This window comes from Spermophilus citellus (assembly GCF_964194105.1).
Source record: "Spermophilus citellus genome assembly, chromosome: 11".
NCBI lineage: Eukaryota > Metazoa > Chordata > Mammalia > Rodentia > Sciuridae > Spermophilus > Spermophilus citellus.
The window spans coordinates 73,149,836-73,175,440 of NC_138192.1; the positions used below are offsets into that span (position 1 = coordinate 73,149,836).

At 38.2% G+C, this 25,605-nt stretch overlaps 1 protein-coding gene across 2 annotated transcripts in view; it reads right to left on the reverse strand.

Moving 5' to 3' along the window:
- Nucleotides 1–25,605, reverse strand: part of LRP2 (LDL receptor related protein 2) — a gene marked incomplete at both ends in the record, with an annotated part of 198,841 nt that overhangs the window by 97,171 nt on the left and 76,065 nt on the right. For both annotated transcript variants that reach the window (XM_081262364.1, XM_081262363.1), the window contains 9 exons: nt 1,922–2,038; nt 2,151–2,270; nt 3,692–3,934; nt 5,391–5,672; nt 6,271–6,408; nt 8,905–9,035; nt 9,883–10,008; nt 14,078–14,270; nt 23,865–24,068. In XM_081262364.1, the coding sequence (XP_081118490.1) occupies nt 1,922–2,038; nt 2,151–2,270; nt 3,692–3,934; nt 5,391–5,672; nt 6,271–6,408; nt 8,905–9,035; nt 9,883–10,008; nt 14,078–14,270; nt 23,865–24,068 (1,554 nt within the window). The remainder of the gene's footprint in view (nt 1–1,921; nt 2,039–2,150; nt 2,271–3,691; nt 3,935–5,390; nt 5,673–6,270; nt 6,409–8,904; nt 9,036–9,882; nt 10,009–14,077; nt 14,271–23,864; nt 24,069–25,605) is intronic.

Genomic DNA, 25,605 nt, shown 5'->3' on the forward strand with positions numbered 1-25,605 from the left:
ATCAAAAGAACATTCTGTTTCCTGCATTTATAATATTCATTCAGTTGCAGATTCAATAATATAATTTTTCCATCTCTCTATCAAAAAAAATCACCATATCTACTGTCATGTATATCTAAAGGGAACAAATTTTTAAAAATTTTTAAAATCACCATAGCATTTCAATAGAGCTTAAATAGCTATGGTTGCATTGAACTTTATATGCTTAATATCATATGTTTAAATGTTCTAATTTTCCTTCAAATGAACTCTATATCCAATGAAACCAGCACACATTAAGTAAACTTAAAAGTAAATGCTTGATTCTTTGCAAACTTTACACTATTTATCAAGCAATCTTTGAGGGATAGGTAAGAATGGCTTCCCTATTTGTTAAAGCTAAACCCAAGCTTCCTCCCAGGAACTTCATGAGGCAACAGCAAGTCAGAGGAATTAGCAGTTCCCCACAGATCAGAGAGTTCCATGTTTTCTATGTGCAATAGGAGATTAAGGAATATTTGATTTTCAAACAAATAAAAAAGTATGTAAGCATTTTAGTTAACTTTCCTTCTTACCCATAGATTTATACACTTCCTTCCTAATTCAGGAAAATTAATGAAAATCTATTGTCCAAAACACCACTGTTCATGCAAATGACCAACTCGTTGATGATTTTTTTACAAGCCTAAAATCCATTAAACATGATCAGTAGGCAATTTTTTAAATCATGTTATTTTAGGTTTCCAGCCTGTGAATACTATAGATTTTATATTATATAACATTCTCACTGAATCCCCTGACTAGAAGGAATTTCTTTTCTCTAAACCTCCATAGAATTGTATCTACCACTTCTACCACTTCTTCCTTGGAAAACTGGGAATGGAACCATCATTTGACCCAGCTATCCCTCTCCTTGGTTTATATCCAAAGGACTTAAAACAGGATACTACAGGGATACAGACACATAATTCTTTACAGCAGCACAATTCACAATAGCTAAATTGTAGAATCAACCTAGGTGTCCTTCAGTAGATGAATGGATTTTAAAAAATGTGGTATATACACACAATGGAATATTACTCAACAATAAAAGAGAATAGAATCATGGTATTTGCAGGCAAATGGATGGAGTTAGAGAAGATAATGTTAGCCAATCCCAAAAAATCAAATGCTGATGTTTTCTGATATAAGGAAGCTGACTCATAGTGGGGCAGGGAAAGGGATCATGGGAAGAATAGATGAACTCTAGATAGGGCAGAGGGGTGAAAGTGGGAGGGAGGGGGCACGGGCATAGAAATGAGGGTGGAATGAGATGGACATCGTTATCCAAAGTACATGTATGAAGACACAAATGGTGTGAATATACTTTGTATACAACCAGAGATATGAAAAATTGTGTAATATGAATTGTAGTGCATTCTGCTGTCATATATAACAAATTAGAATTTAAAAATCAATAATAATAATAATAATAAAGAATTTTATCTACCACTTCAAAGGCTCTCCTAACTGTCTACCTTGCTTTAAGTGTCTTTTCCTTCTATAATTCTATAATTCTCCTTACCACACTACATATAACATTAGCAGCTATTCAACAAATGATAGCTGAAAGGGTGAATTTGCACAAGTCAAACAGCTCTGTACCATTTGACCTCCTGACTGAGATGTCCAAGGAAAAATTAAAACCAAGAACAAAAATCTAAGAAATGCTTAACCCACCTGGAAAACTATCTAAAGTGCCCACTTGAATCGCTAATGATAAATCATTATATGGTAAGGCCTAGGCAATTTCATTGTAGTTCAATACTGATTGTTTTAAGAATATTTTTCAGTTCAGGATTTCTGCCCTCCAGTTTGTCAGAATAGAGAATATGTGCAGCGGCATCAACAAGTAACAATGACATGACCCCTGTCTGAAACACACTGGGTGGGTGGTACTTACGACAGCCTGCCTCATCAGAGTTATCGCTGCAGTCAAAAACACCATCGCAACGGTAACTGTTGCTCATACATTTACTCCCATCAGCACACTTGAATTGAGAAGCAGTACAGTTTAATACTAACAATGGAAGAGAAAAACATTAGAAATTAGTTCAGAGAGAAAATGACCAAACACTGAGATTTCTGTAAACACTGAGGGGGAAAAAAAAAAAGCAAAGCAATCCACTTACCACAGTCCACCTCATCAGACCCATCAAAACAGTCCTTGTCCCCATCACAGACAAAAGACGGGTCAATACACCGATGGTTGGGGCAACGAAACTGATTAGGTTGGCATGTCCCGGAAGTTTCTAATGTAAACAAAGCCAAGTAAGTTTATTTACTGTTCAACATGTACCAGAGCCAAATCGAAAAATACTAAGAAGCTACACAAGTTTTCTCAGTTATACGTGGGTTCAAGATTCTGTCAAATGAGCCCCATTGTCAGAGTCAGCAACATGAGAACTTTTAAAACTAGGCAATTTTTGGAATCAAAAATTAAAAGAATACAGAGCAGAGTCAGAAAGTGTGACTGCATCTTGAAAACTGGACTACATTTAGCAAGTAAACATGAAGGGCTTGGACAGCCACCACATCTCACAAACACTGTTAAGTCTGTGACTAACAAGCTAAGCAATGGAGCCCAAGGAGGCAACATGGGAACTGCAACCCACATGTCAATAGCTTCAGTGTATAGACAGATCACAATGACTGGGATTAATATAAAGTCTAAACAATTACAAAAACCAGGGTCCTACCTTGTTAAAGCACCTTCAAGTTTTGCTAAATGCAGAAACTAGAATAGAATGCAAAAACTAGAAGGGACTTTAAAGCTCATATACTCCAAGAGGAAACTGACTTGCCTAATCACACAACCAGAATTAGAATTTACTCTGGAGAGCTTTGCTTCACCTTAAATTATCATTGCAGACATGCAAATGAACAATAACTTAAAAGGGTAAGAACTGGAAAGAGGAAAACCAGGTAGGTAAGAGTAACAGAAATTTAAATTTTCTGTACACCTTTATTATTCTGTTGTCTTTTTGCCTTGCATCAAGTGAAAAGAATTGTTATCTACCTCTTCAAAGGCCCTCCTAACTGTCTACCTTGCTTTAAGTGTCTTTGCCTTCTATGATTCTCCTTACCACAGTCTAAGGACAGACACTATATATAACATTATCAGCTATTCTACAAATGATAGCTGAAAGGGTGAATTTGTACAAGTCAATACCACATACAGCTCTATACCATTTGACCTCCTGACTGAGATGTCCAAGGAAAAACAAAAAACCGAGAACAAAAATGTCTAAGAAATCCATTGCCAAATGTCTGGATATGTTTATATGATTTCTTAAATTTGCTTTAAATATCTGAATAGTTAGTTGAGGGACTCTTTTTTCAGCAGGGTTTCACTATATGGTCCAGGCTGTTATCAACTACAGGAATCAAGAGATCCTCCAGCCTCAGCCTCCTGAGTAACTGGGAGTATAGGTATGTGCCACTTTTTTTCAGGTCCTATCTGAATGTTTGGCATGAGAGAACAGCCCATTTTCTTCCACAGAATTTAAGATCTGTAGGACTCTGAACTTCCCAGAGGCAGGTACATGCCTTGATGTTTTACAGCCCATTGATACACAGATGGACAGAGAGAATAAGAGTGCCCAAAGAACAATGAAAATAGTTTGGCCTACTGACTAGCTAACCAACCAAGAGACACTCGTGCAAAACTTACGGCAGTGCTTCTCATCAGATCCATCACCACAGTCATTGTCTGTGTCGCAGACCCAGATCCTTGGGATACAAAGATTATTATCACAGGTGAAGTAGGACCCCGAGCAGGAAGCAGGTGCTCGAGTGGGACAGTTTTGCTCATCACTGCCATCCACACAGTCATTTTGCTTGTCACAGCGCCAGTGTGCAGGGATGCACTCTCCTCCATGAGCACAGGTGAATGCCGTAGGCGAACAGGTGTTATCTGCAAAGCAGTGAACTGGTCATGAAGATATTTGCTTTTCCAGCATTTTACATGAGTTCTTGCCTTGTGGGCCAAAGGCTCTCCTTTTTCAGTGAGAGCATTATATAAAATACGGAGAGATGTGCATCAAATGATACCCTCTAATCATCAAAATCCTAAGTACTATACGTACACTTAATATGTTTATGTTTGTATATCTGTAAGGATATATATATATATCCTCTCTTAATTCTCACAACAATACTATGAAGTATGTATAATTATCTGCAGTTTACAAATATAGAAAACTGAGACTCTGAGAGACTTAGAAATCTGCCTAAGATCACCAGGTGCAGTGGCGCACTCCTGTAATTCCAGAGGCTCAGGAGGGTCAGGCAGGAGGATCATGAGTTTAAAGCCAGCCTCAGCAACAGTGAGGCACTAAGCAACTCAGGGAGACCCTGTCTCTAAATACAATACAAAATAGGGCTGGGGATGTGGCTCAGTGGTTGAGTGCCCGAGTTCAATCCCCAGTACCAAAAAAAGAAAAGAAATCTGCCTAAGATCCAAGCTGTAGTTGATGTGGTCAATAGGTACATCTTTAACTTCTAAAGGAAGCTCCACTTCCTCTAATCATAATTTCAAACTCAGTCTACAGAAACCTTGAAATAGATAAAATATCCAAGTACAAATGGACAATCTGAGAAGCAGGAAAATAATTCATAGAAAGATGAAACTTTCAGAAATTCCAGAAAAACCGCACAAGTGAACACTTCTATTTTTCAATTCTGGCACTCTTCTTTTTCTCCAAAAAGACAGGTTACTATTACTATTGGTCTCACCTTCACAGAGATTTCTAAGATTTCAACTGTCCTCTAACTTTATTGTTTAAAACTTCAGTGGGATACATATGCCTTCTGTAATAGCATTTTATTAAACCTCAAACTTCAAAGACTAGAAAACCAGCAAATAAGAGGTAAAGGTTAAGACCGTCATTTCACCCTTAATTCATGTTACTCCAAAAGGTGGGGAAAAGAAATATAACATATGACATTTGCAAAGACTATGATGGCAAGTACCCATTGTGATAATATTTTCTCAGATACTAAAGGCTATATCCATTTTGATTCAACTGTGTGGGGGGGCAGGGGCTGGGGATGGAATCCAGGGCCTCATGTATACTAAGCATGTGCTTTGTCACTAAGCCAGATCCCTAATCCTGACTCAACTTTTTGAGTGCTTATCAAGATGTAATGCCTCTGAATTGGTCCAAAGAGCTAATGTCCAAACAAATTTATTGAAGATAATCTAAATCAACACTGGAAACTATTTGTGACATTATATGAAAGGCATTTATTGCTTAGCTTCCTAAAAGCCTTTGGAGTACATGTTAAGAATCTGAAATTCTAAAAGATATTTTTCCTATATAAATAACCTAAGCTTCTTCAGGAAATATCTCCCGAGCACAGCTACTTACTAGATGCACCACACAGATGCTCGTCACTGTTATCATGACAGTCGTCAACTCCATCACAGCGGTAGTAACTGGGCACACATCGGCCATTGTTGCAGGAGAAGGAAAAAGAGCCACACTGCTCAGTGGGTGGTTCACGGACCGGGTCTCCCTCGCAAGTCAAGTGATTGGAAGTCAGCCTCATTCCATAGGGGCACCCACATACCCGCTGGAAATTTGGCACTGGGAAGCAGAAGTGGCTGCAATCGCCATTGGGGTGGCTGGGTTGACTGCAGTAGTTAGATCCTGAAAATGGAAAATGCAAAGCCCTGACAGAGTAAGTTCTGCACATGCCCATTACATTGATCACAGGTTTGATTCATGAAGGCACACAAACAGGAAAGAACACTGTTCATACCCAGTATTAAAACATAGCAAGCATCCTCTTGGAAGTAATAACATAATAAATATGTTATTATACCCTGCTACAAACAGCAGGGTATAATAACATATTTAAGTAGATAGGAGCCTAACAGTTGTGTGCAGTACACAAGCTATCCAGCCATCCACAGAGCTTTGTTTTCAAAACTAAACAAACTAGCCATTCATGGTGCAAGTTTACACTCTTATCCCCAGCAGCTCAACTCAGAGAAGCTTGTCTACACTCAAGAAGGCGGCTGAGAGAAGGAAGGTTGAAATTTCTATTTAAAACAGAAAAGTGCTAAAAATGTGTATTTCTCAATGACACTTTCAGAATTGAAGAGACTTAAAGAGTGACAGGAATATAGAATTATCAAGAGCTGTATTAATAAGTATTTAAAGCAAAAAGGAGTCACCATATTTGATATGGATGTACTTTTTATATGGATATATAAAAAAAAAAAAACTTGACAAGCTCACTCACCTGTCTGGATGCTGATGTCATATGACTTCACATGCATTATGTTGTTGATGCCACTTCGAATGACCCTCATATCTCCCCCATCCGTTTTCCTGACTTGAACAATTGCACCCAGTCTCCAATCGGTAAAAAACACGTAATCTAAAAAGGAATACAGAGGATTTGTATTTTCAGCCATCACTTACTTATAAATAAATCACTTAGGGAATTAACTTACTTATAAATAAATTTCTGAGAGAAAGCAATAGGCTTGTAATGCTTCTCACAATTCCAAGACTCTTCTCCCACAAACATCTCTAATTTGTCTCTGTAACCATTTCCCATGACCAGTTATTCTCTATAAATGCTCTTTGGAAGTCTACATTTTGTTAATATCATGGTCAGGTTCAGGGCAAGTATGCATGAAATTTTATGATGGCATTTAGATTTAAACTTTGATAGGAAAAAGTTTTTTTTTATTCTCCATGTTCTACATGAGGCCCCTTAAGACTAGGCTCTTCTCCCAACATGAAGTTGCCTAGTGGGTAAGCAAAATACTTAACTATGTGAAGACAACGGACAACATCTAACATCCCTTCCAAATCCAAAATTCTGTAGCCCATGTCTGCATGAGAATGCTTAATTTTTTAATGTTCAACTTTGATAAGTTATTGAGAAGGAAAAGTACAAATCTAGTCCAAAGAGGAACTTTCAGTATGTTTGGGGATTGGTAAAAATATCAACATAAGGGTTCATACACCTGCAACCTCATCCATGTTCCATGGTGCTCAGAATGGCAAAACAGAGGCAGCATAAGATTTTAACCTAACAAAAATTTAATCATGTTCACTTTATACTAACTACTGAAGCAAGGAAGTAAACACATAGACATTAACAGTGTTCAAAAGAAAAAACTGAATCAACATGGATTTTCTCTTGGGCTATCGTTGAAAATTCCAGTTAACTAGAAAACATTTAAGATGCCACAAATTTGATCATGAGATCAATTTTCCTTATCTGTGGTCTAATCAATGACCAATCAGTTATTGGACTCACTAAATCTTTTTTCCATGACAAAGTCAGTCCCACCATTCAGGAGGTATATATAATAACATATTTAAGTAGATTAGGAGCTCAATCAAACTTTCAGTCCTGTGCAATGTATAGTCAAGAAGACCTAGTCTGTTGGTAAAAAGGGGTATAATGTCCACGGTATGACACAACAAAAGACCTTTCCATTAGAGATCCACCCTGTGAGCCAGGGTTGGAAGAAACTGCTCTCGTTATTTTGGGGATGTCATGTTGTTCTCATCGGGATGCACTCAAGTTGTTGTTCATACTGATGAAACCAAAAGGTACTGAAATTGCATTTTTATTCAATCCCAAAACATTTCAGCACAGAGCAGAGAGAATACAACATTCTTATAATATTCCTATATAGCAGCAAATAGCATGTATCTGATATCATTAGAGAAAAGGGAGTAAATACTTGAGAGGGTGACTATTTATAATTGACTCATCTCACCAAAAATCTTACAAGAGCATGTCTTAAATATTTTTAAATACCACACACTCCAAAGATAAAACAGACAGCAGGGTGGAATATGCAATATATTTACTCTTCATTCCACACTCTATGCACATGAGAAAATTGTTGATTTATGGCCAATGTCTAGTTTTTTTTTTTTAAAGGATTACACTGATTATTCAAAGTAGTTTCAACTAGCATATAGTTGGGGCCTTTGGTAGCCACTATATAGTGTCACCCTTCAAACTGATTATGGTTTTTCATGCATAACCAGAATAGACATCAATCTCTCCTCACTCTTGGCCTAACAGTTGTGTGAAGTACACAAGCTATCCAGCCATCCACAGAGCTTTGTTTTCAAAACTAAACAAACTAGCCATTTCATGGTGCAAGTTTACACTCTTATCCCCAGCAGCTCAACTCAGAGAAGCTTGTCTACACTCAAGAAGGCGGCTGAGAGAAGGAAGGTTGAAGCACTGGCTGTGATCATGGCTGCGGTGTTTTCCCAGAATCCCAAGCTTCCCAGCAATCTCTACGAGTAACATGAAAATTCTTTGGAAAGAGTGTTGAAGAAATAATCATGTCTTTCTGTTTTTTTAAGTAGTACCCTAACATTTCTCTACAACAAAGATAATTACCCAACATTTTGATGAACAAGCTTCAAAATTATTCAATGGATATACGTAATCATTTTTCTACAAGGTTCTGATGAGGTTCTTGCAAACAGAGAACAATGAAATCCTATAACAGTTCCTATAAACAACTCTTGCTATCTAATTCTTGAATGACTTTAAATCATTCAATGAGGCAGTGATTTACTATTTCTTCACGTGAAACTTAGTTATGTAAGTATATACTCAGGAATTGTAGAAGTGTAAACTACAAAGTGCTATGCCTAAATAAGTTATCGACATTCTTATCTAAATGTGTCCAAAGCAACACACTCTAAAACTCTTATTTTCCATCAACAAACCAACTGCTTTGTCTACATATAATAGCACCATTTTAATTTTTGTATTTTAAAGTAACAAGCTTTTCTGAAATTGTGAGAGAGACCAATGAGAATGGTTTTACTGTTATGAATTGCAAAGTATAAAACAACACACACTTTTTATTGATTCAAAACATACCTTTAAAGACAGTAAGTCCAAATGGATGTGTCATCTGCTCGATATGGCCCAGAGTTCGTCTATCTAAGCCATCAAAGGTGCTGTGCTCAATTTTATCAAAAAAGGCATCTACCCAGTATAATCGTGAAGCACTAAAACAATAAAATACTTAAGTTATCCATTATCCAAAAACCAGCAGATCACCCTGAGGGAATTCAAAATCAAAACGCTCAATCAACACCTTTATCAAACAAAGTTTGATAAAGTTTTAGGTCCCTCAGAAAAGGAGAGCTACTTTCATCAAATGACTTTCAATTAACTATCTTTGAAAACTTGAAATGTTGCTATCTTTGAGTGGGGATTTTATTTTTCTCCTTGTAAAATCCATAAGTTAAGAAAAATATTGGTAATATCACCTATGTTTAAAAGGCTAAATACATTTCTTCCTTTTTTTTCCCTCCCATAACTACTTTGGCATATCATATCATATTCATAAGCTAATTTATATTTTCCTTTTCCATATTCCTAGATGGATCATCAATTTTCTAGAACTATATCTCATACCTCAAAATTCTCCCAAAATGCATATAAACAAATACACATTTGTTGATTGACTTCAAAATTTTCCTATCCTCAAGACACCCCTGGAGGAAATTACACATAACCAGTGTTTGATCAAATCCTTTTTCTACTACTAATAGGGTTGGGACTCACTTCCTCCCTCTCGACCCTCCACTACGCCCTGTCATTCTGTTGCTTCTAGAAATTTCCTCAGAAAATTCATGAAAGCATTGGTTTTCATCCCACCAGTAACTGGCCAACCACGTTTGTGTTCTTATATCATTTAACATCCTCCTCCCATCTCAATTAATGATTAAAAAGTTTCTGAGGACATGGAATGTGCTTTTCCTTACTCCATCATGGCACCCCACTTTGCCTTATATCTGTTGCACTAAGTGGGAACTCAGTGACGAATGATATGGGGTGATTCCTACTTACCCCCAATCGATGGCCAATCCATTGGGCCATCCAAGAGTGGTATTCACTATAGGCTCAAGGTGAGATCCATCAGTCCAAGCTCTCAAAATTTTAGCAGGACGGAACCAATCAGAGAAGAATATATACCTGGAAAAAGAGGTTATAAATCATGGATGTTAACGAGGGATAAATTACATGACTCAGGAATTTCACAAAAACAAATTTTCTAGAGACTTGCTGCAATTAATTTCATTTTCTGTATATGCTGTGAAGCTTAACGGACTATTGTATAACTAACATAATTCTTAGTTAAAAGTATAGTTATCAATATGTAATCAAAGTGAAAAACACACATGGTATTAAAATAAAAATCCAAAACAGAAAACCACTGTCCTAGACTTTAAAACCTAAAACAATTGTCACCCAATACTCCATGTTATTGAAATAAAATAATAGACCACCATGAGCAATAAAGTAGATTGTATCCTCTCTTTCTCTTTGGATTAAACATCCAGGACCCACTAGATCTACTAGAATACTTCCTATTATTCTTCTATAAGGAGTTGATAAATTTGCAATAAAAACATTTCATCCCAGATGAAGAAAAGCATCCAAATCAATATAATACTCAAACAATATCGCACTCAAAGCATCTTTTTGTTTTTATTATGAGGACTGGGAAAAAAATGTAAGTCTATGGGCGAAAGAAATCCTTTCCTCTTTCATATAATCCCTAGGAATCAAAATTAGTCATTTCCAAAGTGTGACTTTCTGAAATGTGGCTTCATATCATTTTAAATGAAAAAGCCATTAAGAATTTAACCACTTTACAAAACCACATGCCAAAGAGTTAGTTAAGATAAATTCACTAGAAAAAAATCTATGGTTTACCTCTCTATAGGACCACAGAATTTCTTATCAATGATATCAGTTTTAAAGTATGTTTCTTATATTGTTTTACAAAGAGAAAATAAAAATATAAAGTGCATACTGCAGAGGTGGCAGAGAGACCTGGGTTAGGCAGAGCTGCACATAGAACAGAGCTGGAGTATGAACACTAACTCTCAGCAATGACTGAGTCCTCCACAAGTCCCTAACATGGGCATTATACATAGTTTTTCACAAACTGGTTTCGGGATTAGATGAGAGTATGTATGTTAAGGGCTCACTACATGAATGAATCGGGCTTCAGTGAATGACCACTACTCTTTTTCCATCCAAATACAACAACCTACCTTGCTGCAAACAATCATGTCAGCTATTAAACATATTTTTAAAATCTTTTTGTTATTACATTATAGATACACATGATAGAGGGGTTCATTTGACATATTCATAAATGCATAAAACAGTTTGCTCCATTTTGATCTCCAGTACTTCCCTTTTCCCTTCTCACCTTCCCCTCCCCTCCAAGATCTCCTTCTTCTACTCTATTGTTATTCCCCCTATTTATTTTTAATTGGTGCATTATAATTATGTATAAAATTAGAATGCATTATGATATCTTCAAACATGCACACAATGTGATCTGGAACCTTTACTCCCCAGTCGTTTCTCTTACCCTCCCCTCCTCCCCATCCTTGGTCCCCTTTTTATTAGTTCTCTTTAGTTATATATAACATTAGGGTTCATTCTGACATAATTATGAAAGCGTGGAATATACTTTGTTCTAATTCAATCCCCAGTACTTTTCCTCTCCCTCACCTCCTCCCTCCCCGTTCCCTTCCCTTTACTCTACTAATCCTTCTGCTATTTACCTTTAGGTTTTCTTTATCTAGTTTGTGTCTTGTGGATGTACATGATGATGGGACTCAGTGTAGCATAATCACGTACATACATAGGAAAGTCAGGTCAGATCCACTTCACTGTTCTTCCCTTATAGCATCCCTTCTCCCTCCCCCTCAGTCCCTGTTACAATTTGGATGTGTGGTGCCCTCCAAAAGCTCATGTGTGAAACAATGCAAGAACATTCAGAGGTGAAATTATTGAATTATGAGGCCTTAACCTAATCAGTGAATTAGTCCCCTGCTAGGGATTAACTGAGTGGTAACTGAAGGTGAGTAGGACGTGACTGGAAGAGGTGGGTCACTGGGGGCATGGCTTTGGGGTATATATTTGGTGAGCTGAGCTTAGTGTCTGTCTGTCTCTCTCTCTCTCTCTCTCTCTCTCTCTCTCTCTCTCTCTCTCTCTCTCTCTCTCTTCTCCCCACCGCCTTTCAGATACTCATGTGAGCTGCTTCCCTTAGCCATGATATTCAGCCTTACCTAAAGCCCCAAGGAATGAAGCCGGCTGTCTATGGACTGAGACCTCTGAAACCATGAACCCCCCAAATAAACTTTTCAACCTCTAAAATTATTCTTATCAGGTCTTTTAGTCACGGCAGAAAAAAGGCTGACCAAAACAGTCCTCTTCATCTAACCTACTGATCTTTCTTCCATTATGATGGAATGTCCCTACTTTTACCTTTCTCTTTCTTTTTCTCTCTTTTTTGCCCCTTATTTTGGACTAGCTTCTGCAGACCAGAGAAAAACATTCAAACTTTGGTTTCCTGGGTCTAACTTATTTCACTTAGTATGATAGTTTCCTGTTCGATCCATTAGCTGGAAAATGTCATAATTTCATTCTTCTTTATGACTGAGTTATACTCCATTGTGTGTGTGTGTGTGTGTGTGTGTGTGTGTACACACACACATTTTCTTTATCCATTCATCTGCTGAAAGGCACCTTGATTGGTTCCCTAGCTTGGCTATTGTGAATTGTACTGCTATTGACAATGATGTGGCTATATCCCTCTAGTATTTTATAGCTAATTTTATATCTTTTGGATATATAGCAAGGAGTGGGATAGCTGAGTCATATGGTGGTTCCACCCCAGTTTTTTGAGGAATCTCCATACTGCTTTCCAGAATGGCTGCACTAATTTGTAGTCCCACCAATAACCTATGAGTGTACCTTTTTCCCCACATCCTCACCAACGCTTATTATTTGTGTACTTGATAATTGCCATTCTGACTAGAGTGAATCGAAACTCAATGTAGTTTTGATTTGCATTTCCCTGATGGCTAGCGATGTGGAACATTTTTTCATATATTTGTTGGGCCAATCGTATTTCTTCTTTTGAGAAGTATCTGTTTAGTTCTTTTGCCAATTTATTAATTGGGTTATTTGATTTTTTATTTTTTTGGTGTCAAGCTTTTTGAGTTCTTTATATATTCCGGATATTAATGTCCTTTCCAAGAAACAAAGACATTCTCCCATTCTGTAGGCTATCTAGTCATACTCTTAACTGTTTTCTTTGCTGTGCAGAAGTTTTTAAGTTTGATGCCATCCTATCTATTGATTTTTGGTTTTATTTCTTACACTTTAGAAATCTTGTTAAGAAAATCATTTCCTGGTGCTGGGGTTGTAGCTCAGTGGTAGAGCACTTGCCTAGCATGTATGAGGCACTAGGTTCAATTCTCAGCACCACATAAAAATAAATAAATTAAATAAAGGTATTATGTCCATCTACAAATAATCATGATTTTTAAAATAATTATGATTTTTAAAAAGTCAGTTCCTGAGCCTACATTTTGGATTGGTGGGTCTATATTTTCTTCTAGCAGTTACAGAGTTTGTTCTCATTCCTGGGTCTCTGATCCACTTTGAGTTGACTTTACAAGGGCAAGAGATAAAGGTCAAGCTTCATTCTTCTACATACGGATATCCAGTTTCCCAGTGCCATTTGTATGAAACATATTTTAAAAGAAAGGAATACTGTGGACTGTTCTGTCTTTTCTTCTCTGACCCCATCAATGACATGAAACTGCCTGTGCTCTGGAAAACTTCTTACTCTGAAAACTACCGAATGATTAAGCATGTTTTGTTACATTTCATAAGAATTCATTAAAACAGGGCAAGAATTGGAGTCTTTCCTCCTAATTCTGCTGTGTATCTTGTTCCTTCCCCAACAAATCTGTACTGCAACCATGGTCCTCTGCAACCATGAAAAAAACCACACCAATACAAACCAGGGAAGCTGAGACTGAGAATAGTTTTTTGAAGGAGATAAAATGATTACTTAAGCTTATGCTAAAGGAGGAAAATTTAAGGTGATTTCAAGTTACATAGTTCAACCTTATATTCACTAAACTTGCCAAAAACCCCTAGGACATCACTTTTCCATGACTAAAAGAGGCATGGTTTCAAGCTCTTAGAAAAACAGGCACATACTTACCCAGCAAGAGGATGAACCACAATTGACCGGGGATTATTTAAATTCTCAATGATTTCCCGTCTGGATTTATCAGCAAGCTTCATGACACTAACAGTCTGATAAGAAGGGTCTGTCCAGTAGAGATTCTTAGAAATCCAGTCAAAAGTCAGACTTTCAACATTTTCCACCCTATTTGCTGTGAGAATTTCTCTTCCTGTAAGTTCAAACATAGACATGGTTTAAACTAAGTATATCACATAAGACATAAATTTTCCTATTATTGCATATTTAAATTCTGTGTCAGTCAGAGCACATTTCAGGTACATGAGGAATTAAAAAAAAAAAAAACACTGAGCAACAACATGAGATAAACCTCAAATTTTTTCATTCCCCAAAGTTTGGATCTCAAAGAATAGATATGATACTTATAAATATAACCAGGAGTGGTGTAGTCTGGACTCACTCCCTTATTCAAACTTCAAGGAAAAAAAAATTCTCATTGCAGAACATCAGAAAAAAAAAAAAGATACCTGAGTTCACCTACTACCACCCCCAGACGGCTCCAAGGAGCTGATACTGCCAGGTACAACCAGGGGGTGACCGGAGGTGTTACCGCCCAGCCCTCTCACCAGTCTTTCAACAGACTTTCACAACCACAAAGTTGCCAAGTTTGGAAAAGACCAGCAAAGATACCAGGAAGGAAATCAGAACTGGGTACAGGAGAAAAGAAACCACTTTCCTCTCTGAAAAAAATATTTATGCTTTTCCCCTCTCTTCTTTCTTTTCTTTTTCTCCAGTCAAGAAAATCTCAGTCAGAATAGGTAATTAGATCTTTATTTTACAGTTTAAAAAAAAAAAGTCCTAGTATTTTCTGTCATTGTTTCAGCAAATCATAAAAATAAAGCCCTCTGTGAGATAGATAACATATTAGATATTTAGGTAACATAATATTGCTAATAATAGCTTACGGTAATTGAGCATTTACTAAGATCCAGGAATTGATAAAAAAAAAAAAGACTTTTTATGGATTCACCCATCCTCACAGCCACTTAATCAAGTAGGCATTATTTTGTCCATTTTATAGATGAGGAAAGTGAGTCATAGAGAAGTAAAGCATCTAGAAAGATGCCCTCAAAGCACTTTATAATGAGAAGGGAGAGAGGAAGACACAATTGTGCCCAGAGGCAGAAATAAAAGAGTGCTGGGTACTGTGATGGAGGTATGCCGAGGATGGTGCCCAGCACAGACTCCTGGCATATAGCATGAGTGCAGACGGTAGGGACACATGGAGAGTTACTCCAAAGGGAAGCAGGGAACTGGGGGCTACAGGAGAGCAAACCTTGTTACTGAGAGGGAGAGAGATTAAGAACTCCATGGGGAGCATGGGGGTCAATGGGTTAATAACAGAAACAAAAGCAGAGGAAGAAGATCACAGGAAATCCAGGCTGTGTGGAGGCAGGAAGGAACAAGCAGTTGTACTCTTCTTCTAAGGCAGAGAGTCTGGGAAGAGTGAGATGAAGGGGTCCACTGGCCATGTTGATTTCAAACTGGTTGTGGATATCTAGAAGAGGCAGCCTGGATCTGAACCTCAGAGAGATTGCCCAGGCCTGCCTTTCATTCCCCAGGTTAGGAAGACACTCGACTAGTCAACATTCTGCAAAAAGGCTCCCACAGTAATTTAACAATTAATGCACAAATGGGAATCAAATACCTAGACACTAGGACATTATGCAGAAAAAGGACCAATGCTGAACTCCAGAGATTAATGTTAGGACAGGCAAAGGACAAAAGACTTCTAAGGGGGCTGGGGATGTGGCTCAAGCGGCGCTCGCCTGGCATGCATACAGCCCGGATTCAACCCTCAGCACCACATACAAACAAAGATGTTGTGTCCGCCAAAAACTAAAAATATTTTAAAAATTCTCTCTCTCTCTCTCTCTCTCTCTCTCAAAAAAAAAAAAAATATATATATATATATATATAGACTTCTAAGGGACACAAGAAGGAATGGACAAGAAATGAAAGGAAATCGAAACATTTTTTGAGAAGATGACCAAAGAATCAAAGATAGGGACTAGAAAACATGGGATCCAAGATGATGGTGAGGAGGTAGGCTAAGATTAACTCCTCTAGGGTTGAAATCAAAGAAGACCGGCTGACCAAAGAAGTGGGTGACGGAGGACATGCACAGCCTCACAATATTGCAAGGTCAGAAGCTCAGAGAGACTCAGTAATGCTGGTTACTGGAACACAAAACAGGACTGAAGACGATTATTTAATTTAGCAACAAAGAGATGAGCAAGATGAGAGGGGTTCCAGGGAGGTGATGGGCAGATAGATTTTGAGGTGAGGAGTCAGAAGAGGGGACAGAAAAGGGCAGACCAATCTTTCAAGAAAATTGCCCATGAAATAAATGAAGGAGAAAGGGCTGTCACTGGAAAGGAATATGCACTGGCAAATGGGCTACATTTTTAACAAAGAAAAAGACAAGTATACCTAATGGGGCAAAGTCAGTAGAAAAAGAGAATTTTTTTAAATTTCAGATTAATTTTTAATTTCAGGTATAGAGATCAACAGATCATGCCATCAACCAAATAAAGTACCCAAAAGGAAAGTGTGGCTGACCATAATTTATCTGTCTTCTTTGACCATTATAAAAATTTTAACAGAATTTTAATCAATTAAAACTTAAGTATGGATTTACAAATCCAAATCTCATATAATTCACTTTTTTTATTGATTGTTCAAAACATTACAGAGCTCATGATATATCATCTTTCATACATTAGACTCAATTGGGTTTTGAACTCCCATTTTTACCCAAAATACAGATTGCAGAATCACATCTGTTACATACTCACATTATTACATAATGGCATATTAGTGACTGTTGTATTCTGCTATCTTTCCTATTCCCTACTATCCCCCCTCCCCTCCCCTCCCCTCCCATCTTCCCTCTCTACCTCCTCTGCTGTTGTTCAATTCTCTCCCCTTTTTCCCTCCCCCTTGCCCCTCATAACCTCTTATAATTTTGTGTATCATTGAAGGTCTCCTACCATTTCCATATGCTTTCCCTTCTCTCTCCGTTTCTCTCCCCCCATTCGTCTTTGTTTACTGTTAGTCTTTTCCTCATGCTCTTCCTTCCTGTTCTGTTCTTAGTTGCTCTCTTTATATCAAAGAAGACATTTGGCATTTGTTTTTTAGGGCTTGGCTAGCTTCACTTAGCATAATCTGCTCTAATGCCATCCATTTCCCTGCAAATTCTATGATTTTGTCATTTCTTAGTGCTGCATAATACTCCATTGTGTATAGATGCCACATTTTTTTATCCATTCATCTATTGAAGGGCATCTAGGTTGGTTCCACAGTCTAGCTATTGTGAATTGTGTTGCTATAATCACTGATGTGGCCGTATCCCTATAGTGCGCTCTTTTAAGGTCCTCAGGGAATAGTCTGAGAAGGACGATAGCTGGGTCAAATGGTGGATCCATTCCCAGCTTTCCCAGGAATCTCCATACTGCTTTTCAAATTGGCCTCACCATTTTGCAGTCCCACCAGCAGTGTACAAGTGTACCCTTTTCCCCACATCCCCGCCAACATTTATTGTTGTTTGACTTCATAATGGCTGCCAATCTTACTGGAGTGAGATGGTATCTTAGGGTGGTTTTGAATTTGCATTTCTCTGATTGCTAGAGATGGTGAGCATTTTTTCATGTACTTGTTGATTGATTGTATATCCTCCTCTGAGAAGTGTCTGTTCAGGTCCTTGGCCCATTTGTTGATTGGGTTATTTGCTATCTTATTGTTTAATTTTTTGAGTTCTCTGTACATTCTGGATAGTAGGGCTCTATCTGAGGTGTGAGGGGTAAAAATTTGTTCCCAGGATGTAGGCTCTCTATTTACCTCTTTTATTGTTTCCCTTGCTGAGAAAAAACTTTTTAGTTTAAGTAAGTCCCATTTGTTTATTCTTGTTATTAACTCTTGGGCTATGGGCGTCCTATTAAGGAATTTGGAGCCCGACCCCACTATATGTAGATCGGAGCCAACTTTTTCTTCTATCAGACGCAGCGTCTCTGATTTGATATCTAGCTCCTTGATCCATTTTGAGTTAACTTTTGTGGATGGTGAGAGAAAGGGATTCAATTTCATTTTGTTGGATATGGATTTCCAATTTTCCCAGCACCATTTGTTGAAGATGCTATCCTTCCTCCATTGCATGCTTTTAGCCCCTTTATCAAATATAAGATAGTTGTAACTTTGTGGATTAGTCTCTGTGTCTTCTATTCTGTACCATTGGTCCACCTGCCTGTTTTGGTACCAGTACCATGCTGTTTTTGTTACTATTGCTTTGTAGTACAGTTTGAACTCTGGTATCGCTATACCTCCATATTCACATTTCCTTCTTAGAATTGCTTTTGCTATTCTGGGTCTTTTGTTTTTCCATATGAATTTCATGATTGCTTTATCTATTTCTACAAGAAATGCCATTGGGATTTTGATTGGCATCGCATTAAACCTGTAGAGAACTTTGGGTAATATCACCATTTTGATGATGTTAGTTCTGCCTGTCCATGAACAGGGTACATTTTTCCATCTTCTGAGATCTTCTTCTATCTCTCTCTTTAGGGTTCTGTAGTTTTCATTGTATAAATCTTTCACCTCTTTTGTTAGGTTGATTCCCAAGTATCTTATTTTCTTTGAGGATATTGTGAATGGAGTGGTTTTCCTCATTTCCATTTCAGAGGTTTTGTTGCTTATATACAGGAATGCCTTTGATTTATGCGTGTTGATTTTATAACCTGCCACTTTGCTGAATTCATTTATTAACTCTAGCAGCTTCTTTGTAGACCCTTTTGGGTCTGTTAAGTATATTATCATGTCATCCACAAATAGCGATAATTTAATTTCTTCTTTTCCTATTTTTATGCCTTTAATTTCTTTTGTCTGTCTAATTGCTCTGGCTAGTACTTCGAGAACTAAATTGAATAGAAGTGGTGATAGAGGGCATCCCTGTCTTGTTCCAGATTTTACAGGGAATGCCTTCAGTTTTTCTCCGTTTAGGATGATGCTAGCCTGAGGTTTATATAGCTTTTACAATGTTGAGGTAAGTTCCTGTTATCCCTAGTTTTTCTAGTGTTTTGAACATAAAGGGATGCTGTACTTTGTCAACTGCTTTTTCTGCATCTATCAAGATGATCATATGGTTCTTGTCTTTAAGTCTATTGATGTGGTGAATAGCATTTATTGATTTCCCTATATTGAACCAGCCTTGCATCCCAGGGATGAATCCTACTTGATCATGATGCACAAGTTTTTTGATATGTTTTTGTATTCGATTTGCCAGAATTTTATTGAGAATTTTTGCATCCAAGTTCATTAGAGATATTGGTCTGTAGTTTTCTTTCTTTGAAGTGTCTTTGTCTGGTTTTGGGATCAGAGTGATGTTGGCCTCATAGAATGAATTTGGAAGAGCTCTTTCTTTTTCTATTTCTTGAAATAGCTTGAAAAGTATTGGTATTAATTCTTCTTTGAAGGTTTTGTAGAACTCCACTGTATACCCATCCGGTCCAGGGCTTTTCTTGGTTGGTAATCTTTTGATAGCTTCTTCTATTTCTTCCTTTGTTATTGGTCTGTTTAAATTGTGTGTGTCTTCCTTTCTCAATCTGGGCAGATCATATGCCTTAAGAAATTTATCGATATCTTCACTATCTTCTATTTTATTGGAATATAGGGTTTCAAAATAGTTTCTAATTATCTTCTGTATTTCTGTAGTATCTGTTGTGATATTGCCTTTTTCATCCCGTATGTTGGTAATTTGAGTTCTCTCTCTTCTTCTCTTCATTAGCATGGCTAAGGGCCTGTCTATCTTATTTATTTTTTCAAAGAACCAACTTTTAGTTTTATCAATTTTTTCAATGGTTTTTTTTCGTTTCAATTTCGTTGATTTCTGCTCTAATTTTAATTATTTCTTGTCTTCTACTACATTTGCTGTTGTTTTGCTCTTCCTTTTCTAGGTTTTTGAGGTGTAGTGTAGTTCATTTATTTGTTGGTTTTTTTCTTTTTTTGAGAAAAGAACTCCAAGAAATGAATTTCCCTCTTAAAACTGCTTTCATTGTGTCCCATAGATTCCGGTATGTTGTGTCTGTATTATCATTTGTCTCTAAGAATTTTTTCATCTCCTCCTTTATGTCTTCTGTAACCCATTGATCATTCAGTAACATATTGTTCATTTTCCATGTGATGTAGGATTTTTCCTTCCTTCTTTTATCATTGATTTCCAATTTCATTCCACTGTGATCAGATATGGTGCATGGTATTATCTCCACGCCTTTATACTTACTAAGAGTTGCCTTGTGGCAGAATATATGGTCTATCTTTGAGTAGGATCCATGTGCTGCTGAGAAGAACGTGTATCCACTTGATGATGGTTGATATATTCTATATATGTCGGTTAAGTCTAGGTTATTGATTGTGCTGTTGAGTTCTATAGTTTCTTTATTCAGTTTTTGTCTAGAGGATCTGTCTAATGGCGAGAGCGGTGTGTTGAAGTCACCCATAATCATTGTGTTGTGGTCTATTTGACTCTTGAACTTGAGGAGAGTTTGTTTTATGAATGTTGCAGCTCCATTGTTTGGTGCATACAAATTGATAATTGTTATGTCTTGTTGGTGGATGGTTCCTTTTAACAGTATATAGTGTCCTTCTTTATCCTTCTTGATTAACTTAGGTTTAGAGTTGATTTTATTCGATATGAGTATGGCCACTCCTGCTTGCTTCCGAGGGCCATGTGAGTGGTATGATTTTTCCCAACCTTTTACCTTCAGCCTGTGTATGTCTTTTCCTATCATATGAGTCTCTTGAAGGCAGCATATTGTTGGATTTATTTTTTTGATCCAGGTTACTAGCCTATGTCTCTTGATTGGTGAGTTTAGGCCATTAACATTTAAGGTTACAATTGAGATATGATTTGTACTTCCAGTCCTGCTTCTTTATTTATTTATTTTAGTTTGGCTGGTTTTACTTTTTGGTTATTTTCCTCCCCCTTTACTGAGATACCTCCTGCTGTTAGTTTTGGGCACTATTTTTCAATTCCTCTTCTTGTAGTATTTTGCTCAAAATGCTTTGCAGAGCTGGTTTTCTTGCTGTGAATTCTTTTAGCTTTTGTTTATCGTGAAAGATTTTAATTTCATTGTCAAATCTGAAGCTTAATTTTGCTGGATACAGTATTCTTGGTTGGAATCCATTATTTTTCAGCGTTTGAAATACATTGTTCCAGGATCTTCTCGCTTTCAAAGTCTGTGATGAGAAATCAGTCGTTAACCTAATTGGTTTACCCCTGAATGTAATCTGCCTCCTTTCTCTCGTAGCTTTTAATATTCTCTCCTTGTTCTGTACGTTGGCTATCTTCATAATTATATGTCTTGGAGTTGGTCTATTATGGTTTTGAATGTTTGGGGTCCTGTAGGCTTCCAGGATTTGGCAATCCATTTCATCTTTCATCTCTGGGAAGTTTTCTAGAATTATTTCATTTAATATGCTGTCCATTCCTATGGTTTGAGTCTCTGTGCCTTCTTCTATCCCGATGACCCTCAAATTTGGCTTTTTTATGACATCCCATATCTCTTGAATAGATTGCTCGTGGGATTTAAGCATCTTTTCTGTGTTGACTATATTCTTTTCAAGTTGATAAACCTTGTCTTCATTATTTGATGTTCTGACTTCTACTTGATCAAGTCTGTTTGTAATATTCTCGTTTGATTTTTTAATTTGGTTTATATTTTCCTGCAATTCTAGGATTATTGTTTGATTTTTTTTTTTAAGATCTCTATCTCCTGGTAGAGCTCGTTCTTTGCCATTTGAATTTGTTTGTTTAATTCATTTTCAAAATATACTTTTATTGCTTGGACTTGCTGTCTCATGTCTTCCCTAATATTCCTTTCCATTCGAGTTAGGTATGCCTTGAGTTCTTTCCCTATCCCTGCTTCTGATGTTTTTATGTCCTCCTGTAGAATTAAGTTGTCCTGCATTGTTTGTACTCCTTTTTTCCCTTGTTTTCTCATGTTGTCCACGTTACTTTCTAGCTCTATTTGATTGCCGTGTTTCTGCTCTCTTCTATAGATTTGTTTTGGTTCTGTATTACTCTGTTGTTTCTTCTTTGTGTTGTTAAACTGTGCCTGCTAACGTGGATTCTGCTGGGAAGGAATTCCGACGGCCGAGCTCCAGTGACGTCACTACTCTGCTATGACGGGCCCCAGGCTCCTTGCTGGGGTGTCCTAATGGGGCTGTGTGACTGGACTGTCTCTGTTTGGTTTCAGCTCCCCGTCGAGGCAGGCGGGCAGTCTCCAGCCGCCCAGTATCTCAGGCAGCGGGCGGGTGATCGGTCGCGGCGGGGGAGTGGACTCCGGCCGCCCAGTCGCGCGGGCAGCGGGCCGGCTGTCGCCGGTGGGCGGGCGATCTCTAGGCACCCAGTCCAGCAGTCGGTAGTCGGCGGGCGGGCGTTCTCCTACCGCCCAGTTACGCGGGCAGTGGGCGAACTGTCACCGGCGGGCCTGCAGTTTCCAGCCGCCCAGTCGCGAGGGCCTGGCCTCTAGTCCCCTAGTTTCTCCTGCTAGTCTTGGTTTCTCCTGCTAGACCAGATTTCCCCTGAGTGATGGCTCTCGGCAGTTCAAACTGTACTCTGGACCTGCCGTTTGTTGGGTGTGGAGGGTGTCTATTGGGGACCCCGGCACTCTATTGTTTTGTTTCCATTGTGGGGGATAGAACTGTACCGCTTCCTTCCCCCTCTGAAATCCCACACTCAGCCCGGGGGTCAGTGCGGGCTCATCCGGCAGGATTCCACAGAATTGCAGCCACTTTTCTCCCTACTTGCTAATTAATCACTTCTCTGCGGCGCCCCGCCTTCTGTACCCGCTGGGAAGGCCGGGCGAATCAGTCAGCCCGGATCCCCAGGGTCGCACAATTGACTATTGGGATCCCTGGCATTCTATCGTTTTGATTTTTTCTGCTTGCCCCTCCCCCAGTGCTGGCTAGACAGGTTTCGTTTTGGCTGTTGATGGGAGGGGGAGTTGAAGGTCGGGTGTCTCTAGTTTTCCCCTAGTCTTTATGCAGGCTCACTCTGATACTCCCTCCCCTGGAAAGCCTAGGAGAGGTTTTATGCGGATTCCCCGATGTATGGGGGATGGGCTGAGTGACACAGACCTGTTTTATTGTTGCAGTCTGTCAGAGAGTGGCGGTGGATACTTCAGCTCTCCAAGATGGTGGCCGCTGATTGCCTTGGTGGAGTTTCCATTGTGGGGGACGGGACTGTATCGCTTCCTTCCCCGTCTGAAATCCCTTACTCAGCCCGGGGGTCAGTGCGGGCTTGGCCAGCGGGGTTCCACCGAATATATAATTCACTTTTTAAGAAATTATTGTCATTTCAAGTTCAGCCATTGGCACAAAAGTAGGCCAGTATCCCCAAAGAAACATCATCCCATTGGACCAATCTTAACCTTTAAGCTACTGAGGGTTTCTAGACACTTGACCTTCTTCTCCTGTTAATATTGTCATTATTAAAATACACCATCACTTATAACTTGTTTTGAAAATGAAAAGTGCTTGTTTCCAACATAATTTATTTAAAAAAAAACAACAAATTTCTTTTCTCAATCCAAAAAGTATTTATCAAGCCTAATAAAGATCCTGCTTAAAAAGTGGATCTTAAAAGTTAAACTGAATGAATTATTTGTATGATTACTGAAAATAGCCAAAACACACACACACACATACACACACACACACACACACACACACACACACATTTTCTTACCTGTGCCATCAATCTTTTGCTTATAAATCATATCTTTTGATGTATCTGAAAAAAAGATTGAACTCTCCTGGGCATCAAAATCAATCCCAAGAAAAAAAGAAGGATTCCCCGTCACTGGAACCATGACATCCTCCTGGGTGGAGGGGGTGAATGGGATCCCACGCACAGCCAGTTCAGATGAAAAGATCAAGAAGTTCTTAATAGCTGTAGGAGGAAGAACAGCACAGTCAGCCACAGCATGGTTCTTGCCTTCACCAAATCCCAGACAAATCACATTGTTCATAAAGACACTTTATCATCATGAAATATAATTTTGAAATAAACATAACAAATTTGTGAAAACCATAGCTGGTAATAATGGAAGGGAAGAAGAAGAAAAAAGCAACTACAAAGGTGATAGATACACGTATTCAAAACTTCTTCCTGAAAAATTTATCCTTAGGGTTTATTGGCATTAAAAGCAGTGTCCATATACTATAAATTCTAACATAGAATTAGCTAAACTCCACAGTAATTCCATCAGAATTCTCCAGTTGGAATAACCTTTGGACAGAAATTGACACCAACAATCATAAGGCAGCTTTTGGAGTGTCAAGATCAGAACGAAAAAAAGAATCAACATCAATGGAATGAGACAAGGTGAGGGAGAGGAGGAACAAAGGAAAGGGGTAGGAAGAAGTGATTATTAAAAGCCAAGAAGGAGACAGACAGTACATCAGGAATTCAAAAAGACAGTGATAAAGGCAGTAGAGCCAAGACATAATAACTGCAAAAAGGAATTTAAAAACAAAATCATTAGACAATGTACTACTGATAAAAGTTATATACATATGGCTTTTTAAATGAGGGAGATTTTTATCTGAATCTAGGACTACCCCCAATGTTAACAAATTTATCTTAGTTAGAATCTAAAAGCTTAAAAAGTCCATAGAAGCTTCCAGAAGGACCATCTGGGAAGCAAGAATTTATCAAAGATATGAAAAGAGAATTGCAAAAGGTAAAATGAAATAAATATTATAGTCACGTATTTCATTGTTGGTTAGGGGCCTAGGCCATGGGTGAATAATGAGGAGACCTGCAGGCAATCCAAGAGGAAGAAAGGAAAGCTTCAATTGAAGAGTGAAACAGGAGCTGAGAGGCAGGTGTAAAAATCAAAGTTTGAACTGGAATGAAAAAATTCATGAGAAATGCAGCCAGCCTAATACTCAAGAGTTTGTTTTGGATACAGCAATAAAGCCAGATGAGATTAAGGTGCGATTACCTGGCTCAAAGGGGCACATGTGGTGGTCTAAGAGAAGTCAATAAAAGGGATGGGCTACCTCCTTTCCCATCAAAGTTCAGGTTAATGTCTAAAGTGGAAATGGTAGGCTGGGGTACAGCACTTGTCTAAAGTACATGAGAGTCTGGGCTTCATCCCCAGTACTGAAAAACAAAAAGAATTGGAAACAGTATACATAGTATGGAAAAGAACACCAAGTGCAGTCACATGGAATTCAGAAATCACAGTAAAAAGAGATGAATGCTTCAGGAAACAAAGAGGAAAGGAAGACCAAGAAAATCCTGGATGAGGATTTAAAGGAAAGACGGAATTTTACATCTTCAAATATAGCTCTATGTACAGAGAACATGGTGCCTACCAAAGAAGCTGTTCTGTGGGCTAGAGAAAGCTTTTTTGCAGTGAATTAGTCAGACAGAGACCTGGCCCAGTGCCCAGCAGCAGCAGCTGTCTGGCTACCCTGAT